Source organism: Falco rusticolus, chromosome 3 (genome assembly GCF_015220075.1).
Source record: "Falco rusticolus isolate bFalRus1 chromosome 3, bFalRus1.pri, whole genome shotgun sequence".
Lineage (NCBI taxonomy): Eukaryota > Metazoa > Chordata > Aves > Falconiformes > Falconidae > Falco > Falco rusticolus.
Window position 1 is genome coordinate 76,945,406 of NC_051189.1, and position 25,556 is coordinate 76,970,961.

General features: G+C 38.8%; 1 protein-coding gene across 3 annotated transcripts in view; it reads right to left on the reverse strand.

Moving 5' to 3' along the window:
• The window catches only part of FHOD3 (formin homology 2 domain containing 3), a 417,165-nt gene that overhangs the window by 92,814 nt on the left and 298,795 nt on the right, over positions 1 to 25,556 (reverse strand). For all 3 annotated transcript variants that reach the window (XM_037381206.1, XM_037381205.1, XM_037381207.1), the window contains exons 11-13: positions 12,316 to 12,417; positions 9,570 to 9,947; positions 5,937 to 6,062 (exon numbers count right to left, since the gene is read on the reverse strand). In XM_037381206.1, coding sequence (XP_037237103.1) covers positions 5,937 to 6,062; positions 9,570 to 9,947; positions 12,316 to 12,417 — 606 coding nt within the window. The remainder of the gene's footprint in view (positions 1 to 5,936; positions 6,063 to 9,569; positions 9,948 to 12,315; positions 12,418 to 25,556) is intronic.

The following is a 25,556-nucleotide window of genomic DNA, read 5'->3' on the forward strand; positions in this document are numbered from 1 at the left end:
TCCACTTTCCATCTTAGAAAGAAACAAAAGAGGAGGCAAAGCTGCCAAGAGCCATATTGCTTTTCACAGTTAAACGCTCCGTGTGTTATGTCTCCCTACATGACACGGCAAATTCAAAAGCATGTTGATATAAGATTTTGCAAACAGACTAAACATTACTTGAGGAATCTTTACAAAACTTCTCTCAAAAATAAACAGAGAATTGAGAGATAAAACTACTGACTAATGCTTCCTTTGAGAAAGAAACTTGAGAATGATGAAGAGAAAAACTGATTAACATTGGACTTTTAACCGGCCTGAAGGACTACACAAAAACCAGCTGCAGCAGGGCAGCGCTGTGCAGAGCCAGGGCAATGCGCAAGGACTTTCTATATATGCACTCCTCTCACAGCTCGATGTGTACAGGTTTTACACTGTGGTTCTGCCTTTCTCCAGGCTGCAGCTTCTCATCCTCATGCAAGTCACCAATTGCCCAGGAATGGCTTGCAAAGCCCCCATGCCCCATAGATCCCAGCTAAAGGTACGTATCTCCCCTGAGCACCAGCACCTGGCGCTGCATGCTCAGCCAGCAACGTGTTGCAGTCTGAAACTGTAACCCAGCTCACAATTTTCTGTTTAAACATATGCCCTATGGTGAAGCCTCCAAAGCTGCACCAAGAATACTGCTTACACAGTAGTTTGACAAGCAGCTAAGCCAGTGTAAGCCACCACTGCTTCCCAAATTGTAAATCATCAAGTAATTCCTAAGGTCGCTTTTCCTCTTAAAATCTCAGCAATAAAGTTGAGGCTTTTGCCCTGGGCCACTATTATCAACTACCAAGCTATCCCTTCCTCATTATGTTATTTAGAGTGAAAGATCTGCCTGGCATTTACCACATAAAAAAATGGCCACAGTCTCTGGTCTGAGAGCCCAGAAGTGTGTATTAGGACACACTGGAGATGGTAGAAGTGGAATAGAAAGCCAAGGAAAGAGAGGTTGCTCTCGAGAGGGCAGCAACTGTGTAGGCTGTATAGTGGGTTTGGTTTCATAGGTTTCTTGGTTTCCCTTAGTGCTTAACAGCTGGAGTGAGGTAACTCCAGAGTGCAGATTAGTGATGAATGGCTAATGAAAAAAAAATAGAAAAGAAAAAAAAGAGAACCTGCCAAGAAGCTTCATCCAGCGGCACCTACCTAGTGTTGTCAATTACAGGGACCTTTAATTTTAGTAGAAAGTCTAACTGAAAAGCTGTTTAGCATTCTCAAGCAGGTGGGTTTTCTTTGTTTTGTTTTGCTTTTAAGAGACACAAAGTTGAAAGAAAAGTACCAGATTGCCAGAAAATCACTGTTCCAGGCACCTAGAGAGGGAATAAAACTCAAAAGAAGATTATCTGCAGACTTATGCTGCACTTCAAGTTTATGCTTCAGGTATGGTGTTTAAAGTGTCTTTAAAATCAGTGCAGAAAAAACCACCTATAACCTAGTCACGCTAATCTCAGTGTCTGTGTGCACCTGTTGTAGAAATAAATGCTTGAAGGTACATCTCCTTTAAAAGACATATAAGAACATGGAGATGAACACTCAACACTCAAGGCCCTGCATCACTGGAGCCTAAGGCAACATACTGCCATAGATCATAAAGCAAGTAAGACAGGAAACAGATTAAGGATTGTGAAACATATTTCATCTTTATTTAGTCCATTTTCTAATGGTCTGGAAAAGTTAGAGAGTGCATCAAACAGGAATAAGTTGCAGACACCATAGCAGGCCCCTACCAATCTTGGAGATTTGGAAGAACTTCAGAGGAACCAGCCAGAGCTGGAGACTAAGTACACAGTGCATGGCCAAGAGGATCCAGAAGTGGAGGTTTGCAAGCTGAACTTTCTGGCATTTGATTTAACAGAGGTAAGAGAATGGGGACCGTGAACTCTTGCTCCCTCGGCACACAGTGGCCCGAGAAGAAGGCTTTTTGAACTAGGCTAACTGTGCTACTGTTTAACTCTCAAGCCCAGTGGGAACCACCTCCTGGCAAATGCATTAGAAGAAACCTACCTTGGCAACCACACCAGCAGAATATTTTTCTGGCAATGAAATTAATTAAAGTTGGTGCTGAATTCAGAAGCTCTTGCCTTAGAAGTTAGACTCCTTCAGGGTCTTCTCTAACTATGGCCACGATCAACAACACATACACTGCACCACCAAAAACACACTGTAAGGGGGTGTGAAGCTTTGCAAGTAATAAGTCTGCTGTTCAGCTACAGATTCCAGGCTGAAGCTTTCAAATTGAGTGACTATCTTAGATTCAGAGTCTGAGAAAACAGTCTTTGGCTAAACAGGAATATCCTAGGTGTGAGCACAAGTCATGGAGACACATAACAGTCCTATACCACCTTCTTCCCCCAGGCAAGGCAGCAACTTGGAGGTACAGAAAAATGCTTTTCTCCCTGGAATGCTCCAGCTATGTCTTGCTCTTCCCTTTTGCTACCAAAATTTATGAGGTTAAGAAATCCAGACTGACAGGGGTTTTTTTCCTTTAGGAACTGGGTGAAAGAGTTAATTGGTGATTTAAGTTGTGAAGAGTGGGAGAGTACATTTACAGAGCAAAGCAGTCATTGGCAGTGGAAAACAGGAGCACTGGGTTATACTTCTTAGACATTAGAAGCAACTTTCACAAGCAGAGATTTGAGCAAACCAGTATACCCCTTCTTCTCTCCCAATGAAGGGCTGAACAGAAAGCGCCCTGCAATTTGCCCTCCAGGATTCCCATGGCTGCAATACGCACTTCAGAAATATGGCTCTCCACAGGGGATCCAGAGAAATGAGAGAGAACAACAGTATTGCAAGAAGTTGGCAAAAGGCTGCAGCTGAATTTAGAAACCTAGAAACAGTAAAGTAAGCCTTTTCTTCTGCTGTACAATCAGAAATATATACATTATGTGGGTTTCAAAGAACAGAACTAGTTACTTTTGCACTGAATTATACTGCTTTTTTGGATTCTTTGTCAAAGAGGGTTTAAAAAGCATGAATATCAAAATGTCAGCCACACTGCTTCTTTCCACCTAAGTTGTAGCTCTTGTTTACATAAGCAAAATGCAGTCAAGGGTTTGAAAGGCTTGTCAGGGTAACTGAATGGAGCATGAATCATTTTGTTGGGCACTGCTCTAAATGCTGCTTCTTCCTTCCTCCTCATTCTCGAAGGTCAGATAAACAGTACCAGGAACTGCATCTGAAGCTCTTCCCTGCATGATAAAAGACAGGAATCTTTCTGTGGAGGCTTTGAATAACTATAATCCTAAACTGAAAGCAGAAAACTTACCTTGGAGCTAACCACAGATATGCATCTGCTTCTTATCAAGTGTCTTCCTCTCCCTCCTCATCTTTTAGCTTTTTTTTTAGGTGTCTGAATCTGTGTAAACTTTTACCATCAGGAGAAGGAAATAATGTTTACATATTCTAAGGCAAACACCACTGATAGAAGAACTATGAAAACTTCCACAATACTTTCCACTTACTAATTAGCACAGAGCATTGCATCATGCACTAAACAGCCTACTCTCCAATGAGCAAATTCTGTTCATTGATCTCTGCATGCGCATTTCTGTAACGCATGTTTTTCAGGACAATGAAATAAAAGCAGGCTTCTGCCCTTCTTCAGAGCAGTCACTCCATTAGAGCTTGCTGAACTATACATCTGCAATGGCAGTGCACTCCAAAAACCCAAGACTTGATGCAAAATGGCATCTGAACCTGTAAATTTAATTATCCTTCCAGAAACAACTGCATCTATTCTTCCGGCAACATGCAGCTGTGGCATACACACATTTTTCACACTTCTCAGAGACTAGCATACAAAAAGCACCAGGCTGTAACATCCCTCAAATATAAAAATACAGAAATCCTGGTGAATTCAACTACCATGAGTAGCAAGCTGCAAATTTAAACAAGAGTAGAGATATTTTTATCATGTGAGGTGGAAAGCTGTAAATGTAACCTGAAGGAAATAGAGATATGCAACTCTGAGCATTGTATTCAGACACTTAGAACATGTAAGGAGATCTGATAGTTGAAAGCAGAGTACTTTCCAGTTTTACAGAGAAAAGCAGGAAGACGTGTAATGGCTGGAAGATGCTGCTAGACAAACTGGCTTCAAAATATAAAATATTTTCCTAGCAGTGATGATAAATACTGGAATGTTTTCCAGGAGAAGTCATGCACTGCCAATTGAAAACGTGAACGTACAGGGGTCTTTAATTTAGCTTCTGTGAGACCCATTACAAGTCACAACAGATTATTACAGAGCTTCCCTTTGGCCTGACTCGCCATGAATCTGTGAATTTTACAGCTTCATCCTGTGGGGCCAAGGCATTTTGGCTCCAAACCAGCAATGCACTTACGTCCATGCTGCAGAGAAAACTTGCTTCCTTTACTGGAGCTGGGCCAGTGCAATCAACCTTTCGCAGGACGGACCCAGCGAACTTTAGTCATCTCAGTGTTTGACCACTTTGGGGTTTCTTTGCTGCAGTAGCAATCAGAAGCTCAGAACAGAAGGGGCTTGGAAATGTAAAACTTCAAAAGCAGAGGGATACTTTTAATTCTTGCTTATCTGGCAACCGTTTTGCTGAGGTAAAAGGGGGTAAAAATGCTGATTTAGAGTTTTTTATTAAGGTTTCACTCAGCAATAATTTAATTCAGATCAGGAAAGACAAATCAAGGGAAGTTACTCTAGGAAGACGAGCAAATGAAAAACAATGCCTTTCTCCAAAGATACGCTTAATGTAATTACTCATTTTGAAAAAAGGATGAAATCAGTACCTCATGGCTAGAAATACATGCATGCTGGAAGAACCTAACTTGAGTCATTCCAAGTAGTAGACTGGAAAGGATGTGAGGCATTAGGTAGGTTCAATCATAGATACATGCACACACAAACTTATATACATGTATTTCTATACACATATAGAAATATTATAAAAAGCAATAAAAAGTAATTGGAATACAGACAAATTATCCTGAAAAAGTCTTCAGTTGAAAAAAAGGGTGGCAATAGAAGTTTTATGAATTAGGAGGACAACTGGGCAACAAGCAACCCAAAGCCCATGTGGCCTAATTGGAAATTATGTAATTATATTATTGTTACATTAAATTAATTAAAAACTTACACCTTTCCTCTTTAAACTCAGCATGACATCCTTTGAGGCTGTCATTTACTTTCAGGTTGTAACAGTCAGTTAACTTCTGCTGGTCCAAATCTCTTGCCAGGAAGAATTTCCTTCATATAGCCGTAATATTTTCCTATCTTTTCTTCCCCTAGTACCTTACATAATTCAAGAGAGTATTCTGATTGCTCAAAATACTGGTTCTTTGGTGGTGGTGTGGGGTTCCCTATTCCCACGCCCGCCCCTTCCTTGTTTTTTTAAAGTGAGCTGATAACTGGTATAACTAGTAGATTCTTATGAGTTTGCTTTACCTACAGCAAGAAACATTTTTCCTTTGATGAAATACAATGAGATGCATCATGCATTTTCAAGGAAGGAAAAAATTATGCCCTAGGAAATTCTAAGCTAAGCACATTTCCAAGATTTTATAGTTGATTTAAGATGACAGAAGTGAAAATAGAACTGTCTAAAATTATTTTAAAAAAATGGAAATACGTAATATGTGCTTTGATCAGCTTTTGATACTTAGAACAGCAGAGTTGTGAAGCAACAATGTTTTAGCCATTTCAGTGGAAGAAGCAGAAGTGGGATGGAAATGCATCCAGCATTTAACACAAAGTCAGAAAAAGGTTTGAGAATGAGTGGGAAGTGCACAAGTCTAGATTTTTCTTTGTTTTCTTTCCAACATTAGAAAAGATCTGGCTAGAAGATATTTCCAGTACCCATTCACAACAGCTTACACTTATCTCCTTCATCCTGTCTCTATAAAGCAACTGTTGTCAAAACACTGATTAATTTACAAACCTGTCAGATTTGGTCTCTTGAGGTGGTGAGAGAGTTGTCCCATAACGAGAAGTTGGTGTTGTAGGGGCACTCACACCAGAGTAAGGTCGTGGAGAAGAGTAAGAGCTGCTGCCATAGCTATTGTATCTGAAGAAATGGGAAGGAAAGTAGGAGAAAGGGAGAGACAGAAAGAATCCATCAGCAAGCCAGCATGCAACAGTAAATCCTCATTTAGGGGGTGGCAGTGATCCCATACACAGAACATCTCAAACATCCACCTTCTAAATATATTGTTGTAATCCCAGCTTCAAAATATGCAACCTATCATCTCGTTTTAATATCAAACATGATATGGCCATACTTCATTCAAACAGTGAGCTACTGGTATGGTAAATAATGAAAGATTAGAATGGTCCTCCCAAGTGACAACTCAGAACAGGAATACTTAAATCACTGTTCAGTTACCTAAATGCAGTAGCTGTTTTGGAAGCCAACACCTAGCTATTAGAAAAGGAATCAAACCAGTCCAAGTTAGCAGTGTTCATATCTAGTGAAAGTAAGGAAAACAGTAGTGTTCCCAAGGCATGATGTGAACATGGACATCCATGATTTGTGAATGTTTGCAGTATAAATGGAAAGCATCAACATACTTTTCAATTCAAGCACACAGTATTTTCGTTCCCCTCCCCCAACATAAGTCATCGCTTATGAGCCATTTCATACAATGCCTGTAAAAAGTCATCACAGTGGTTAAAAAGATATGTCCCTGGAAGCATGGCTTTAGAAATTTCTATCGGCCATTCCCACCATTAAAAGAAACACAAAACCTGCTTGACTTCAATGTCAGCTTGCTGATCAAAGAGAAATTGTTTCCAGGACTTCTGGAATGGCCACCTGCCCAGAGTCCCTTGTAGCAACGTTTTCATCCTGGCTCTTGTACTGAATAGAAAAGACATTTGTGTTGCTTTGCTGTGCCTTTTATCCGTCGTACTTAAACAGCACATCAAGGAGAGATTCCTGATGTGGGAAAATGTTAACATTTCTGTTCACGACAATACCATCTTCCCACGTGGAAAGCATATGATGCTCTTTATGTAAGTACTCTGCAAGGGCAACTCATCAAAACAACAAAATTCACTTCAGGAAATAAGGCAACATAATTTTCCATATTTTCATTCATAAGATATAATATACCCTCCCTATCTTTTCTCTGCTACTTCTCTCACACACATCAGCACTCAGTAGTTTCACTCAGCAATTTTATTTGAAAAGGCTGGTTGGTTTCCTTCAGCTCCATTTAGCACACTCATCTAGCCATGCAAAATTTCATTCAAAGTGTCAAGCTTCATTCCTTAGGGTACAACAGCATTGCTGCCTGCCAAGGCCCGTGTTAAAATCAGAACAGATTTCAGTTAGGGGTTGTTATAATGGAAGGGATCATGCTTTAGAGAACATGCCCCTTTGGCAACAATTCCAGGTTTATGTTTTAGAAAAGACTCCACCACGACCATCTATTTTTGAGACACTATGGTGCCTGCCCAGGAACAGGGGAACAAGTTTGGAAAAAAATGCCAACACACACATTTCTAAGCTACTAAAGGAATTTTGTAGGAAATAACTGCCTTGCTGGCATTCTTGCCCTGGAAACTGGAGACAGTGGCCTGGTGGAGCGCCATGTTCCCTGGTAGCACAAATCTTGCATGGGTGTTCTCTCTGGCAGGCTCAGCTCAGAAGATGTTCTGTCTGTGCCCATACTGAGTGAGTGATCAGGAAAATTTGTTGTACTGAGAACAACTCGGACCTCATTATGTTCCTGATAGTAACAGAAACCTGCATTTCCATTTCAATCAACTGAAAGGAGATACTCATCAACCCTTACACTTGCTTTTCTTCTCTGCACGGTGAAAAAGGTGACAGAACAGAATCCTTTTTCAGACCAAGGAATTTCAATTAGTACAAAAATAACTCTCACTAAAATGGAGAGGATACACCATCAATAGACTCAGACCTACAAGTATTAACAAAATCAAATTCAGAGGGACTGGCCTGGACATGGCATCCCTACATATCAAATTTGGAGGGAGACAGAGATTCTGGAAGAGTAGCAAGGCAAAACCAGCACACCAGGGTAAGTCTGTATCCTTAACACAATGTTTAGCTTTCTAACCTTCCTCTGTAGTGGCTATTACTTCAATTATCCATTCTTGTCCCACATACCAATGCAGATGCAACGGCCTTGTCCCAGCAGTCATTACTCTGAAGAAACCCCAGGCATTTACCTCTTTTATGAACACATTATAGCCCAAACCGTGCAAGCTTTGTTCTCCTTTTTCTCCAAACAAACCCAGCACAATCCTTCCTGGCACCACACCCTTGATCCTATGTGGTAACCAGAAGCACAAGAATGGTCAGAGGAAAAAAGAATCACTGCAGAAATACTAAGTATTGCAGGAACAGGAGGTATTTCTGGAACAGGAGGTATTGCAGGAACAGGAGGTATTTAGGAACCTACTCTCTAAAAAGTATAACTCTAACAGCAACTGCAATGATAGCGCAATAAATAAGTGTGAGAGGCCTAAGGGAAAATTGCACCTATGCAGGAAAATGTAAATTTAGAGGAATCTCAGTGTTCAAGCTGCAGGTAAGGAAAGATATGTGAACTAAGTTCCTTGTCAACAGCTACTTGGATTTACAGGCTTTTCAGTGAAATGCAAAAGCGAAGAAAACCACCCACCTATTAGAAGAGAAAGATCGAAAATTAAAAGGATCAAAGGAATGAAAATATTTGTTCACATGAAGAAATTCAGAAGAACTGCTGGAGAAAGGAAGAAATAAATATGCTCACAATATATGTGTACATTTTCAGCACCTAATTCAAAGAACACTGATGACTGGAAGAGGCAGCTAAAAATCATCAACCTCTTTTCAAGCAGATTCTCTAGTATTGTTTTTAGTGCTACCTATTGTCATACTACTTTATTTGAAAACACATTGAGACAAAACATTTTTTTTTTTAAATGTGTGGGATGGGGAAATTTAAAATGAAAATTAAAATCTAAGAGAAATGCATAAGTGGCAACTGAACTTAGCAGATGTTGTGGAGGAAAAACTGTCTATTCTGAGTGCTATATTCTCTTTTATAGGGTTTAATCTACCCTTATTACAAGCATGGGTTGAGATTGCATGACAGGGATATGCACTGTAATCTAACAACAAATTCAGGATTTATCAGTTCAGTCTTAGGAGCCTGGATTTCACCCCTGAATTCCAAATGCTAACCTGATTTCTCTTGGTTTTATAGCTGAAGAGTTCCATTAATTTTCATGAAATCATGCCAGCAAATTACATTGCTGTAAATGAAAGCAAAACAGTGCTTCTTTCTCTGATCTCCCGGATCACAGGTTATTTACCTACTGCATAGAGGAGGCCAGGATACTTATTAACTAGAGACCTTGAAGAAAAGTGAGATGAACTGAAGACAACAAAGGCAAGGGGAGAATATCAATCAAATCATAATACAGGCTTACAGGACTAAAACTAATACACTAGGTTCTGGATACAATACACCACAAAGAGTGCACTATTACTACTACAAAACTCTTGAAAGATGTTATTCATTTATCTAAAAATTAATGTCAGCTTTATAAAATCTACCTGTTTTCCCTCATCACTTCTGCTTCCTTTTCTTTTGCAGATGCTGGAGACTCTTCAAAGTCATATGAGAAGAGGTGAAAAGGAGTATGTGGTACATAAGGTAATTTCTCCACTGTTGGAGATGCCTTTGGAGTAATAGATGCTGATGAATTTTGGGAAGAGCTTAGTAATGCTGCCGCAGGTGAAGATGGTGATGATAGGACAGAATTATGATGACAGACAGATGAATCAGGCACAGAAGAGGAGCTGCTAGAAGAGTTCTTTGCTCTAGAGCAGGAGAGAGGCCTTTCAGCTGGAGAAATGGCACTGGAGGTGGCTGAAGAATCAGAACACCAAGAGAGGTTTTCATTCACAGCCTCCCGTATGCCTGGGACCCCACTGCAGGAGGAAAACATTGTGAAAAAGGGAAGGGTAGGAGAGAAAAATGGGGAAGAGAGAGATCAATAGACAGTACTGCTTGGAAGAAAAAAAAAAATAAAGTCAAGAAGAGTCAGACAAACAAAACCTTCCCAAATTAAGACGATCATAATTTTATTAAAATAAAGCAAGAGAACTCATATCTTTGTATCTCAGTGGGATTCTTTTTGGGATTGGGAATACTGAGGAATGAAAGCAACTCACCTTTAAAGGAAAGAAAGAAATTTAACCCCCAGGCTTCAAAAGTAATTGTCATGAACCTTTTCACAAATATTTTGTGAGCAATTTTAAATTATTTCAAGTTAGGTTGCAAGCACTGTCAGAGAAGTACAAAGCAGTCTCAACATGCTGGATAACATGGTCCACAGACTACAGATGCTTCAAGATACAATCTGTATGATTTACATCTTATATCTGTATGACATACATATGTATGGCCTCTTGAAAGCCAGCTATCATCCTCCCTGGTGATCTGATCTCTTTATTTAAAAAAGCTGATCCACCAAAGATGAAAATAAAAAAAATAATCAGCATTGTTCTCTCAAAATTAAAGTATAGAATGATTTCAGAAGTAACACCTTAACAGATTGCTTGTCTACATTTGAAGGCACTTATGAAATGTCATCATACCATGTTGGTGTTACATGGAGACTTGCAGAGTGGTGTCAAGTGCAATAGAAAGTGGTGTCAAGTGCAATAGAAAACACCTCTGCTGTGCTCTAGTGAAGGCAGGTGTTAGTGAGTGACGAAAGGAGCAAGGCAGGTGAAAAGCCATGGAATCTGCACTCTGGGATATCTGTTTTCACTAGTATCTCCAGCACAAACATTTTGCATGTGTTTTGGGCTGGATCATTCAGCCGGTGGCTGATTCCATTCTCCTGAGACCACCTCTGCAATCCATCTACAGGCATGCAAAACATGGCCCTTATCTGAAGAGTGTAGGTTTGCCACAGCATATGCAACAAAAATATAATAAATGTTATATATGTTAGGATATTATGAAGATAATCATCAGGCATATACCAGGTAATTGTTCTCACAAGAGAAGCACAGTGGGCAATTTGGAAACCTTCATCTGTGTCACCAGATGTGCATGGCAGCAGTCACTGAAGCCAGGCTAGTCTTACCTGTCCTGACAGCAGCTAACACAAAATGCCAGAGTGCAGATAATTTTTGTTACGCTACAGTGACAGTGAAATGCAGTATTTGGAAAAGCCATGGGAATATCTCCCAGTTATCTCAAACTGACTATTATTTTAAAAGACCGATGACCTAATAACACATCACACCCTTTACATGGCTCTTCCTTGGGGTTTTTTTGACAGTATTTAGTATATTCAAGCAATTTACTAATAACTTGTGTCTTAGCTTTGACTTTTAAGAATTGAATTTGAGGAAATTATCACTTAATTTTGAAATTTCAGGCAGCCATTGGCAAGATCTGCAGACTGGAATATATTAATAACAACAGTACAGTATTTTCTTTGGAATTTGCACATTAAACAGTTTCCTTTTTTCCTTCCCTGCTGTACAGTGTCTGCATGAATGTGGTTTATTTAAAAAAAACCAAAAAAACCTGATCTCATTTGCTGAGTTGCAATGCCAAACAATTTAACCCAAATCAAATGTCTGTCTGGAAGAAAAAACATACTTTCTTCCAATGTATTAGGACAAAGCTACCAGATGCTAAATCCATATGTACCTCAGAAATAAGTATAAAATTTGCATGATAATGTTGTTGTGATAGGTGGTTTGTTTATATCCATGTATACACAGATGGGCAGGTATGTATAAAATGATATACCTATATCCATCAGCTTTGCCTTGAAGTAGTTCTTTTCTATTAAAACATGAAAAAATTGATAGAAATCATAGGCAGCTTTCAATAAATGTCAATCTTTCTCATAGTTACAGAGACTGCTAATAAGGTGGTATCATGAAAATAGGAACGAAAACCTAAGAAACCAAGAAACATTCTAAGGAAAGCACTGCAATGTTTCACCATTGCCTTAACTAAAAATATAAACCTAAGTCATGGTTAGAAGTTACGCTTTCTGCTAAATTTTTTTAGGATTTGTGAGCATTACTCAGTTTGTACAAAGGGAGTGAGTGCAGACAGTTTTTAGTGCATTGAGTTTATATATTTAAACATGTTTCCATTAACACACATATTAACAAGCGGTTTAAATGCAAAAGGATTTTCTTGGTGGGTGGCTTTAACAGGTGATCTAGGGACATGAGTGAAAAGGTCGATGCCGTGCACACTGTGCTGGTGAGTTTGTGCCAGAGCCTGAGGAAAAGGTGGAGGAACGATGCTGAATCCCAGTACCTGGCTTTGACCTGCCTACTGGCCTCTTCCTCCCCCTCATCCTCAGTATTGGGCTCTGTGACTGGCTGTTCTTCTTCCTCCTCTTCATACTCTTCCTCCTCTCTGAGGTCAGACCAAGGAAAGAGGCATGCAGTGGGATGGAAAGAGAGAAGGTGGAAGAGAAAACAACATGAGTCCCCAGAAAAAGAAGTGCAATGAAGTTAGAAATGGAAGGAAAACAATGAGGCAGGGGTTTGACTCCCCTAGGTTTGACAAAAGCCATCTAAAAATTCCTGCTAAGTATGTGTTTGTGCAAAGGTAACTACCAATACAAAAAATTTATCCTCTCCCCTATTTACACTTTTTACTATTAATTTTTAAGACCCCAGAGATACCATTGTTTTTTATTGAGCTTGACTTTCCATTTGCTGCTGCCCAACCTGCAGAGACATTAATGGAAAACATTAATGGTAATATCAATGTTCAGCTCATTAGTCATTAAGCTGTGTCCATTTGGCTCAAAGGACACTACACGCTCTGCTGGCACGGGACAGCTGGCACTGGACATCACACTTGCTAAATTAACACAAAAAACCCACTCCTGTTAAGCAACCTATAGCTCAACTGGAAAACAGGACAGGGTGAACCATTAAGTTAGAAATAACAGAAATACCAAATCAGTTCAGGACTATCTGCAAATAGCAATATTCAAGTTATTGGATACCAGTACATGAATTATTTCATTAAAGAGCCATTAGTATGTTCAAAGCAGGCTTTGATTCAGCAGTAATTCTGGCAGAGAGCTGTAAGTCACACACAAAGCCTCCATAACCTACAAACCACTTAAGCAAAAAAACCAAACAATGATATTAAACAAACAAACAAACAAACAAAAAGGCTACAATGTCTGCCGTGTCTCTCTCCCATTTATGCTTGTTCCTCCCCAAACCAACAGACTCATGGAAGATTTAGAGAATTATCTTTCTCTGGATTTCTTTTGCATTCGCAGTTGATCCCATTCTCCACTTGATTTAACGATGTAGACACTATGTTACGCTCCACACAAAAAACCCTCAAAATAACAACATACAAACAGTAATAAAGTTTGTAAGGCACTCATATTCCTTGCATTTTCCTGAAATCCAGTTCTCTTTTCTCTAGTTCTGAAGGGATGCTTTGTGCATTTTTTTCCATTTAGAATTGTTTCCATGTCATAAGAATATGAATATTTACAATGTGAGATCATGAACTCATCAAGTGAGATGCAAAGGGTCAAACCAAAATTTGTTGCTTTTAATGGAGTTAGAGAATAATCAGGAGAATGGCAGAACCTGGAAGTTTTCCAATACTCTGGCAAACAACTAAAAGATAAACATTTTCAAACATTCCTAAGGTATCATAGTGACTTAACTATCTCAGTTGTCATCTCTCCATCTCCCTGGCCCCTCCACAAAAATATACCACCCCTACAGAGATATCTCTCAACTTCCACACACACATATATATATATTGGTATACCAAAAAAAACAGAAAAAAAAAAAGAATTCACTAATTGACTAGGGAGCATTCATATCATCCCTTCTCCTTACTAGCGAGCAGCTCAAGACTAGCTTTGCTATATTGCCTGTGAAGGGCAAACATCTGTGTGTGGCAGTACTACAGCAATGACATTTGGGAAATAACTCGTGAAGCTCTGTGGGATCACAGTTCTCTAAGGAGAGGACAACGCATCCTACAATGCTGACAGCATGAGTATTACTTATATGAACAACAGTGCCCCCATTATCACTGTGTTTTAAGCTCCTACCAGCTTTCCAGATTGATGACATCAAATTCCTCGCTCTCCTCAACTGCCTTGAAATGCCCAAAATTGTAAGTGAAATACTTTTATAATATGGTGGATCTCATAAATTTGAAAGAGTTCTTTGAGAATTTATTCATTCAGACGACAGCATGGTAGTAAGGACACGAGTTTAATCAATACGAGTTGAACTGGGAACCAGTGAGTTATAATTGCACTGAACAGAAAGAAAAGCTGAAAACAAAAAAAGCATCCAGAATCAAGACTGTTAGCTCATGTTTAAGGACCACTTTATAACACAGGATCACCAGGGCCCTAAAACTAACACTTGTCAGGTGAGCAACACTTCCTGGATATTTTCCTTGAGATCTCACCATCCCCTTTTCACATCTCGTGTTTATAACCCTGAACCTACAGTCTAAAGTCTTGATATCAAATCTTCAGCAGTGAACACTGTTCCCTTCCTCACCATTCAGAATTTTTGCAATCAGTATTTATCAGACTAGGATACTGAATTGGTAACTAAAGGCCCGAATCTACTTTTACTGTACTGTCTATTTCTCTAGAGCCAGCTGAAGTTTGGAACTGAACAGGGACTTACTATTCTAATTTTAGGCACCTATTTTTGAAAATGCTGAGCTTCTGTGTAGAAAACGTAGAACTGTCAAGTGAACCATATATTGAATACTACAGGTGAGCAGTAATAAATTAAAATACAGTCCTCTGGATTTCTTACTGCTGTGCAAGGTATTGTTCTAATCCATTATTGGGAAAAATTGATCCCCATACAACTAGATTAATGATAAATATGAAAACACCCTAAATTAAGCCTGCATATAATAGCCTTCATAAAATTAGGATGTATGATGACTCCCTCACAAAAAAATTTACTGCACCTTACCCTGGAAGGACTAGTTGTCTGCAAAAAAAAATCCTGAAAACCAAGCAGCTTTAGAATTAAAACAGAAATGTCAATTTAACAGCTGACAAATAAACCAGGCAACAGAACTGTGATACCTCAATTTCCAGAGCCAGTAATGATATATCTTCCATAAGCACTAGCATTTACTTAAAAACATGATTATAGAAGACAGCTATGCTTAAAGGACCTTAGCTTTTTATGTATATGCTCTTTTCTGGTAAGATGAGCATACACCCATGTGCTGAAGGCACATCCATGAAAAATCCTGGACTATCCCCAGAAAGTGGATCAGATTCAGATCAGAGGAGAGAGATAAGCTCACAGGCAGGAATTAGGTGTGTTCTTTTTCAACCAAAGCAACAGTGGCACTTGTTTCTTAGTATTGTTAGAGAACATATACTCTGTACATGAAAAAAGGTAGTACCTGCTAGCTAAATCTTTCTTAAAAGATAGAAAAGGAAAATTTCCACTCCACTGGAATATTAATTAAAACAGGAAAACATCAGCTACACACAGATGACATCCTTATAAAGCTAAGAACATCAGACAGATGCTGAAATGCTCAGTGTTCATTTTTGTGTGAACTGGACATGGGATGATGTGGAAAAGCTCACGTTCCCTCCTACACACACATGCAAATTTAGTGTCAATGCAATAGTAGAAGTAAATTAAGAAAAATGATTCATAGGGAGGCTTTTAAATAAACAAGGTTGCAGAAGCCAGCATGGTTTTTTTTTAGTAGCACAGAAGAAATTATTCCATTCAATGAAAGGCAAATATTTATCCTGCAGCAGGGAGGGAGGGTTTCAGCTAATGCTGAAGGATCAGATATATTCAGCTAACCTGAAGGTTATTGCTGGGTTACTTCAGTTCCATGATAAGAGTACCAGATTACAACTATTTAAACAAACGCTTTATAGCAGTCAAAACAAATTTCAAAACAATCACTGTGTTTATTTTCATCTTTAAAGTGGATTACTACTACAGGGTAACACACCCACCAAAAAAATAAATAAAAGCCAAACCCCCCACAAATCTTTGTAAAGTATATCATCAGTCATGGCAACCAATGAGCATCTACTAGGGCACAGGTTTTGCTCAGTTACTTCAACTAAAGTATGACATGAAAGTATTTATAGCCCCTTAAAATGGATGTCTGTTTAAGACAACTATGAATGTGCAGTTTCTGGATAGAGAACCACTAGGGCATCAAAATGAAATGTAGGCAAAGGTTTTAGAACTAGTGGATTAACTTCTCTCTTTTTTAAATAAATCAAAAAAAAAAAAAAAAAAAAGGAAAGAAATGAGATGAGTGCCAGTCAAACTTGTCTTGCAGATATTACATAGCTACTCTAAGATGAAGAGACACAAACACCAACACACAAGTAGGAAATGATAATCCAGGGACCCATCCACAAGTTTTGCTTAAGGCAGGGACAAAGTCTGTAAGATGCTAGGCATGATACCTAATACACACCTAACCTAGTCACAGCTAGGTGATTTTAAAACCAAGACACCACTTTGAAAACAGTGACTTTCCACAAGAACTCAAAGCACCAAAAATATGCTCTCTGCCTTAATGGTCCCTAGAGCTGAACAATGTGTACAAGGTTATGTAGTCTCTGTCCCCTCCAGGCTCCCCGCAACCTCTTCCCTTTGCGGAGTTTTATTGAAGGCAGTCTGAAGAAACTCAGGCTTTCTTTGTTATAGCTTATAGCCCAGGAACACAACGTTCTCACTCCCCACCTCCAACCCTGCCCCCCCCAAAGACACAGCTAATAGATAAATCGAAGGCTATGCTGAAGGAACAAAAAACCCCAACAACAACCAAAATCAACCAAAGCCTGAAAATAAGCATTAACACAGAAGCACATTGTGCTGTGCTTGGTATCAAAGGGAATTTTTAAAGTATAAGATATGCCTAAAATTCTTTTAATTCAGGAAGAATTTGACCACTAACGTTTTACTATAGAACAATAGAACAAAAGATGGTCTTGCCATAATTAGGCTGCCAACATTCTGGTCTGCACGTATAATGCACATAAAAGTTAATTTATGTGGTAACAGCACATTAAAATATTTATCTTTTGGTATATGACTCCAATTTGTATAGGGGTCATTTAACCTTTACTAAAGTCTTACTAAATATTTCCTTTTTAATTTTGCAGGCTATTAGACAAGGTCCTAAGTGTACTTCTGAGACTTCTGCTACCATCCACAGAATTTTATAGAAATTCCCAAGAAACACAGACAGTGGACTTCAGTGAAAAAAAGGGGCCTTGGAGTTATAGAAGCAACCCAAAGAAAGGACTGGGGAACTGTAAATCTATCGACCATTATTCCCACGCTCTGAAAATCACCCTATGTGTTGTTAATTGCCGATGAGGAATTTTCTCTCTCCCTTTCTTTTTGTAATTAAGTGCTTTTCGGTTTAGCTTCTTCATATTACTTTGATTTAAACTTTCACTGCCTTTCAGAGGAGCAGCTCCTGACTAGGACTACAGGCCACATTCTGTGAAGCAAGACCACCGTTAGCCATTCCACAACATTATTCTAAATGAAATATTGCAGTTGATCTCACAGTTTTTTCTTTCAGGGTGATAGTTCCCCCCCACCTCTGCTTCAAGCCTCTGGCCTGTTCTACCTCTTTCACAGAACTTTGAAACCTGCTTCCCTGAACCCCTCACAGGTGAACAAACAGAAAACAAAAAATGTCCCATCAAGGAGAGATCTTTTCACGTCACAATGGATACAATTTTATTTTCTCTTGAGGTCACTTGCCGTTGTCCTTATTTTATTAGTGAAATTCCACTTTCATAGGTTAGACAGGAAAATTCATAGCCAAATTCCTAAGTCCTTGTAAAACTAAATCCTCTGGTACACTTCTGTTGCTTCCTCCTTTCTTCTGTCCTAGCTGCAAAACAGATTCAAGTAGTCTGTTACGTGAAAGCTGGAAGTGGCAATAATCTAAGTTTATTGTGTATTACTCTGTGTAAAGATACTGCAATATCTTATCCTCCTCCATTTAAAATAAAACCAAGGAAACCACCTATTAACCCCCTAACCATTTCCATCCCACTGCTATGTATGTAATGGACCACTGCAGCTGGTGCAGTTATGTGAAGATGAAAATACGTGAAATGATATGGATAACAACTTCCTTGCACAGCCTCAAAATTTGGCCTTCTGCACAGAAAGGAAACTAAGATGCATAATTAGAGAGGACAAAAGGAAAATTATGCTGGTATTTCTATCCTAAATAAAGAAAACTGTTCAGAAAAAACGCTAAGGAAATGACAAATAATTTGGAGTACATGTATTCACTATATCTTCATATTGTGTTTATCTTAAGGTTACTGTTGCTTTCTTATCCCTAAAATATGATCAGTAACAACTTTTCAGACCTAAGTAATACATGGGTAACGCCTTGACACTTATTTGCTGCAGCTGGTTTACATAGGACACATCAAACCAGAGCAAGACAGCAGAGTCTTGCTTAAGATACTGGAAATGTTTGCAAAGACTTCAAGAGTCCCAACTCTCTGATCATTGAGCAGCATTGCTGTATCATGATGAAACAGAATCATGATGTAAAGAGACTTTAAGAGCAATAAATACTGAAACATATAGAAAGAGAGAAGAAACTGTTTTCAGAGCTTGGAACTGCATATTGGTTGACACTTGAAGGTCACTGTTATTGCCCCTTACTTCAAAGGGAGGCATCAGAGAATGGCATCCTGCCAAACTGTTGTCTTTTTCCTCCCATTTCATTGTATGTGTAAAAAAACCTCACTGGCCTCAGGGGCTGATGTTTACAAATACTGGGAACACCACGGTGTGGAGGTGAACTCTCTAAGGCGTGCATAAAATGCTACAATAGACCTCTGGAGAAACATATTCAGATCCTGGTTTGGCATTACATTTCCTCAGGTAGTTCACCAAAACTAAACACACAGTGGAACACCCCCCCCCCAAAAAAAAAAAAAAAAAAAAAAAAAGAACACAACCAACAAAAAACCTAAGTCACACTTTGCTTTCATTTGCCATGCAGCTAAAACTTTGTTTAAGTTTCAGTGCTTTCTTCAGTCCTCTTAAAATTCAAACAGGGAAAAAATCCACCATTGCCTTTACAGCAAAGTACAGTGCTGTCAACTGAACTCTGCTCATATAACAAGTATAAAACATTCCCTTTCAGCAAGATCCACAACCAGCAAACAGTACCCCCACTAAAAAACCTGACATTCTACACAGGTATTTGAATTCAGGTAAAAAGTGCTGAAACAGTAACAGGGCATGTACTTGACACACTCATTAAGCTGTAATTTCTAAATTTTTAAATTATTATTACTCATGCATTAGTAGGTCAATCTCTATCTATAAATCAATGGAGTCTTTTGCTTATGGTATAGCTTTGAAAGAAATTTTTTCTTAACCCATCTCTTCCTTTATTGCATTCCTTACAGGAGCTTCCAAGATATTCTTACAAAGAGTAAGATCAAAAATTTCACATTTTTATTCCCTCTCCCTTCTAGTTTGCTTGACTTCACAAGTCAAATAACCCTACCTACACAAGAGAAACAAACGTTTCCTCCCTGCCCCAAACCTAAAATAGCAGATTAGATTTTGTACGTTATTGTTGTCAAAGACTAATAAAGGTCTGATGCTATGACCAGATGCTACCTTACCAAGCCTCTTAATTTCATAGACAAATCTTTCCAAAACGACTGCTTTTATTTTTGCCCATACCAATCAAATTGTGGAAAAAGTTAGTATCTCCCCCATAACTGATCGTATGCCATTCTATTTCTAAGCCCCCCCCTTCCCCCCCTCCATCCCCCTGGCCAAATGCTAGGTAGTTCAGCTCATATGTATATATATTAAAGAGATCCTTAGTATGTCCACAAATATGTGACTGTATGTTTATCCTGGAGGTGTTTTCTTTGTCTAGATTCATGCCTCAGTTTTTTATATATCCAAATCCAGGAACCTATATATAAATGTCTATGAAAAAAGTACATTTTTTTCCTTCTATTACAGCAATAAAAATAAATCTATTTCTTCTCTCTTCTGGGCATTTAATAATCCATATCACAGGCCAAACCCTGCATTAAATGCTGATGTTGAGTCTCCCCACTTTGCTGTTTCATACCTATCATACCACTCATCATATTTGTCACAGACAGCAACTCTAAGACATGTGGAATGCACCCACTCAAAATAAAATAAGTCCCACTCACCACTGCACTTTGATTTATAGCCATAAATATTTACATAATCAAAACATTTCATATAGTGTAGTGGAAAGTCACCATAACTTGAAACATCATGACAAAAACTAGAATTTTGCCATAGTAAATGCTAGAGAAAAATCAATCAGTTATGGTTTAAGATCTCTGAAAACATGGAAAATCATGATAAAAAAAAAGACATCTCAGCTGTATTTTGGACAAACCATCCCTGAAGGCCTGGCTCTACATGAAGCAATTTGAATAATCAGTTAATGAGGCATAATAGCCGAACTAAGGTCTGTGCTGTTGGTTAGAAACTCGACAGGAATCCAAAGTTAAGCAGAAAAAATGCTTAGCATCGGAGGCTTAGCTGTGTTCATTGTTTTCTGGTAAAAGCAAAATAGTGTCATGATTTCTTCCTGCATCTGGGCAGTCCTCAAGCATCAAAAGCATGTATTTTCTAACAAAGAGACACTTATGACTTCTCAGCACAGCTTTCTTTTATTTAGACAAAAAAACCCCATTTTTTTTCTAGGACTATGAAGGGCATGAGAGCCCTTGAGCCCACTGTGCACCTTGCAATGGCGCTGTGTCCAGCTAGCCCAGGAATTTTCAGACAACTTCAGAATTCCCTTTCCTACTCTTTGTTCAGAGGAAGAGTCGTAACAGCCTTCCAGACAGGACCCTAAAAAAGCACAGTTCGTAGGTATGTAATTCCCCGTTTGGTCCTCTGCTGTTTTTTCCTTATCTATACAGTTCTCCTGAAGGCCAAGTTCCTTCAGATTGAAAAATCTGGAAGCCTCAGGTGAACCTGAACAGTTGGTCTTCCTCATACCTTTTTAGCCTCATGGTCTAAAAAAGATAGCTTGTTAAATCGAGCTTTGGTCACTGATTCAGGATGCAGGCTATGCTCTGATGAGTTCTTAAGGTGATAGTCAGCTCTTCCACTCGTTAGGTTTCAAACACAGGAATACTGAAAAGTCAGTCCTAAGGAAGGCTGGTTATCGCTAGAGGAACATGTATAGTGTTATATGAACAGTATTAGTAATTCTTTTGTGATTGTTGATGATATAAACCAAACCAAAGCTATGAAAAAGAAGAAGTAGAGTCTAGTAAAGTGAGAAAAATACCTAATCCTAGCTATTCACAACTTTATAAACCTCAATTTTTGATCGTAACTAATTCCACAAAGCTTTGACAGAGCCAGTCACTTGAATGCTGGTAAGAGGTGTCAGTGTAAATCTTGTGAAAGCTGCCTTGAGTATGTTTCATAGGTCTGGCTTACACAGCTCTGAAGGGACACCCTGGGAGACAGACAGGGATGGTCAATGTGCAGAAATGAAGAAATGGAAATGCACAGCAAATTGTGAAACACATTAATTTGAAAAACTGGGAGAAGTACTTGTTTCTGGTTTGTATGTACAGGGCTCCTGCAGAGCACCTGTTCAGTGCTGCATACAGCCCTGAAAGCCTCTGAACTACCTGCCTTCTACTCCCTCAAAGTCAGACACGACTAAGACTGAAAACCAGACAGATTGCTATTTGTTTTTCAATGCTTATATAGCCATCAATCACTGCATACAATAACATCAATCTAGTGCAAGTTCCATGCCACTCCTTACATTTTACTTCAAATCTATCCATTGTGTGGTTGGAAAAAGCTAGCTTTACTTTAAAAAGAAAAAAAAAAATATCCATGGAAGAATCTGTTTAAAAGTCTACTGCTTAAGATACAGCATGCTAGACCACAGATTGAGAGCACTCAATTTGGACCAGGGCAGAAAACCTTGGGAGGTGCCCTCAGGAAAGCATTTAAAATGCCATGTTCACAGGACTGAAGTTTCCCCCAGGCTTTTTGGTGCTCTATGCCATCATGGTAAAGAAAGATGTTTTGAGCAAAGCAAACCTGCTGCTGCTCAGGACTGGCATTTTAAAGTACAGTGCAGCAACTACATACCCTTAAACCAACACTCAGCCTTTAGTAGTCATTATCAACTTCTTTCTTTATTTATTTAGCAACAGGCACATTAGGCTGGGTTTCACTCTCCATGAAAACTATTTTAACACAAAGCAGATTTGGGTCCTTGTTTGTTTTGAACCACAAGCAAAAAAGCAAAACATTAAGTTTGGAAGAAGGTTGCCAAATGGATGAAAAAGGCCTGCAAGCTTTCCTTTTGGTTGCCCTTAGCAGTTACGGTCAACTTTTCTCAGCTCGAAACCCGAAGTCTGCTCTCAATTAGCCTGGCATAGATCAGAGCAACTCCATTGACTTCAGACAGCTTTTCTGGATATAGAGTATTGTGGGACAGAACAGAATTTGGCCAATATTGTCTTTTTTTGTTTTACCGGCACCATGGATTTTTCTCGTTTTGGAAGGCTTATCGGTTGACACAAAGCAGATGACTGTGGACAACCTGTTTGATGTGGTAAACAAAAGCAAAGTAACTGCCAAACCAGCTGACTGACTGAGAAAGAAAAGAAACATGAACATTGTGGGAAGGAGAATGCTGAGGAAGAACTTGAACCTTCCACTGATTTTGGTAGTGAAGTCCAAAAATAACCAAGAATATTGCCCAAAATAAAGTTTAGTACAGTGTAAGAGTGTGACTTTAATGTCTAACCATGTCCATCAGAGGCAATTCCACTGAACTTGACTGCACTAATCCACTGTAAAACCATAGACATCTGCAACCACACACAAAGTTTAGATACCAGCAGGAGCAACATAGTAAGATTATCATTAGTATTATTACATGTTTCCTACTAGTAAAGAAAATTTAGTGAAGGCGTTAAGACTGAAATCCATTTTGAGGACAATTTTGCAGAAAATACAACACTGCAAAAAATTATTGCAAACTTTTTTTCTTCCTTGAGAGAGACTAGGATTGCGAACCGAAATAAGGTCATTAGCAGAAGACAGATCTTTCCTGGATGAATAAAAGTTACTTTCAGTTTAGAGAGGTAATAAGTAATTTTTATCGATTAGTACTGATTTGTCTTTGCAACATTAACATGGAAGCAGAAGGAACACAACAAGCATTTCTTGTTTTAAATCAAAACAGGTGATGTCTGCATCGTATTTTAACATATAAATTTGAAAATATCATTACACATTGCAGCAAGGCACAAAGTTAGGATTTTTTATTAAAATCAATAATTATGTTGCATCAGAAACCATATGATCAAATTTGCAAACTTGATTCCAGTAGGAACAATGCAGACAGAAAAACCTCTTTTCACTTAAGGTTAATTCAAACTTTATAAACGTGTAAAAACTTTGTATGAGTCATTCAACTTCACTATTTTTCCTGTTCAAATGTTAATGAATAGAAGCCATTAAGCTTTTACTTTATTTTTTTGTCCCAGTTTAGCTATCAGGTGTACAGATACTGTTGCATTCATCTGGACTATTTCACTGAAAGCTGAGAGACTCACTGGGATATGATAAAGCAGGAAGGCTGGTTTTCCTCTTCCTACTACAACTACAGATTTGGGCAGATGATGAGACTAAACATGTGAAGGACAGAATCTGCTCTTCTGAAATGCTCATCTACAAGAAACTCAGTGAGATTCATAGAAGAGCCAGCAGTTGACTAACTTCTTGTTTTCTTGTTATGGCAACTTTAAATTCAGTGGGCATAGACCTTGCATTTTCAGGTACTGAAACATATTCCCTGGTCTGTAATGTCCAGTGGGGGGTGGGGTGGTGGTGGTGGAAGATTTGCTAGCTACAAGTAATACCCCCTGTCTTTACCTGCAAAGAGGATGGGGGGTGGGTGGGTGAAGGATATTTATTTCACTAATACATGAATTACAGATCAGTGTTACATACATTCATAATTGAATGCCTCTTTCCTTAGAGGCAGCTAAGCAAGTTAGAAATTCCAAATGGAGTTGAGGAGAATTTAATTATTTTCCTAGAGAAGATTTCAAGCACAGCTGCAACACAAAATTAAATTTGACTTCTTAAATTAAGAATTCTTTCCTAGATTTAATCTTACATTATGCTTTAAATTATGTCACTCTCAGAGAGGGTGTGGAGCAGAACTGGCAATTTTTTTACAGAATAATAGGACATTATTGGTATTATGCTATGTTGGTGAAAAAAATATTTCAAAGAACTTATGAAACTAATATGCCATGTTTCTACTTACCCGATACTAAATATCAGCTCAAACACAAATTCATTAGGAGTTTGAATTTGCAAAACAAAGCTAGTAAGCAAACATAAATAGTGAGAAAACATATTGATAGAAGTTGGTGTCCTGCATGGCTTATAATTTGTGTAATTACAGTAAGAGAATCAACAGTTTCTGCAGAGTTGAAGCATCTCCTCATTTCCAAGCCAAATTAATCCATTTAAAAGAATCAGTGATATCTTATTCACATCCATGGATACAGATTCCCAGTCACACTGGTAAGTCAAAGCAGGGCCCAAGATCATGCATGAGGCATCCCATGCAAAGCAGGTGAAGCCCTCAGCTGTACTCACACTGAAGATGCTTTAAACTTGGCTTCAAATGCACTGTCATCCTTGTCATCAGCCTGTAAGACCATGGGGCTCTCAGCTGCCAGCCCACTAACAATCCAGCCAACAGAAAGTGATGGAAAACAAGCATGAATGTGTTGCCAAATACAAGAAGTAAAAAAAAAAAGAAGCAAGAAAAAAAAGGAAAAAAAAACCCCAAAAAAGAAGCCATTACACGGCACACAACACGTAACTACTGTTTAAACTGTTTGGAATCTTATATTTTCATATTGCCTGAGGCCATTAAACTTTAGTCAACTCAGTTTGCTTTGCAAGGGCTGCTTTACCTGTAAAACTTTACCCTGTAAAAAGGGACTTCAAGGCTTCAAGTTCACATTCAGTACTAACCAACAGAAATGTCCACAGAACTTCCCAAATGTTATCACCAACACAAGATACACTCTTCACGGAACATGCTTCTTCAGTTTTGCAAACTGCACCTTCAGCCACTGGCTAACAGCATCCAGCTTTAGCTATCTGCATCTTATGTATCTTCACCTGAGCTAGTCAGCCTGATTCCCTTTGTAGTCAACAAAGAAACAGCCAGTTTCAGAGCATGATTCATCTTGGCTGAAATTTCAGGCATGTAGGATGTGTTAGATAACTGAAGGCCTACCAGTGCTTGCTGCACTCCACTGACATCAAAGGGAAGTTAGCTGATCAGACATCAGACTTAGGCAAAATGAATTCCAGCCCTCTTTTGCAGTAGTCAGACACGCTAAGGATCTGCAGCTCACTTTTTTCCCCAAGTATGTATGGCCCAAGCCAACCATCACAGGATGG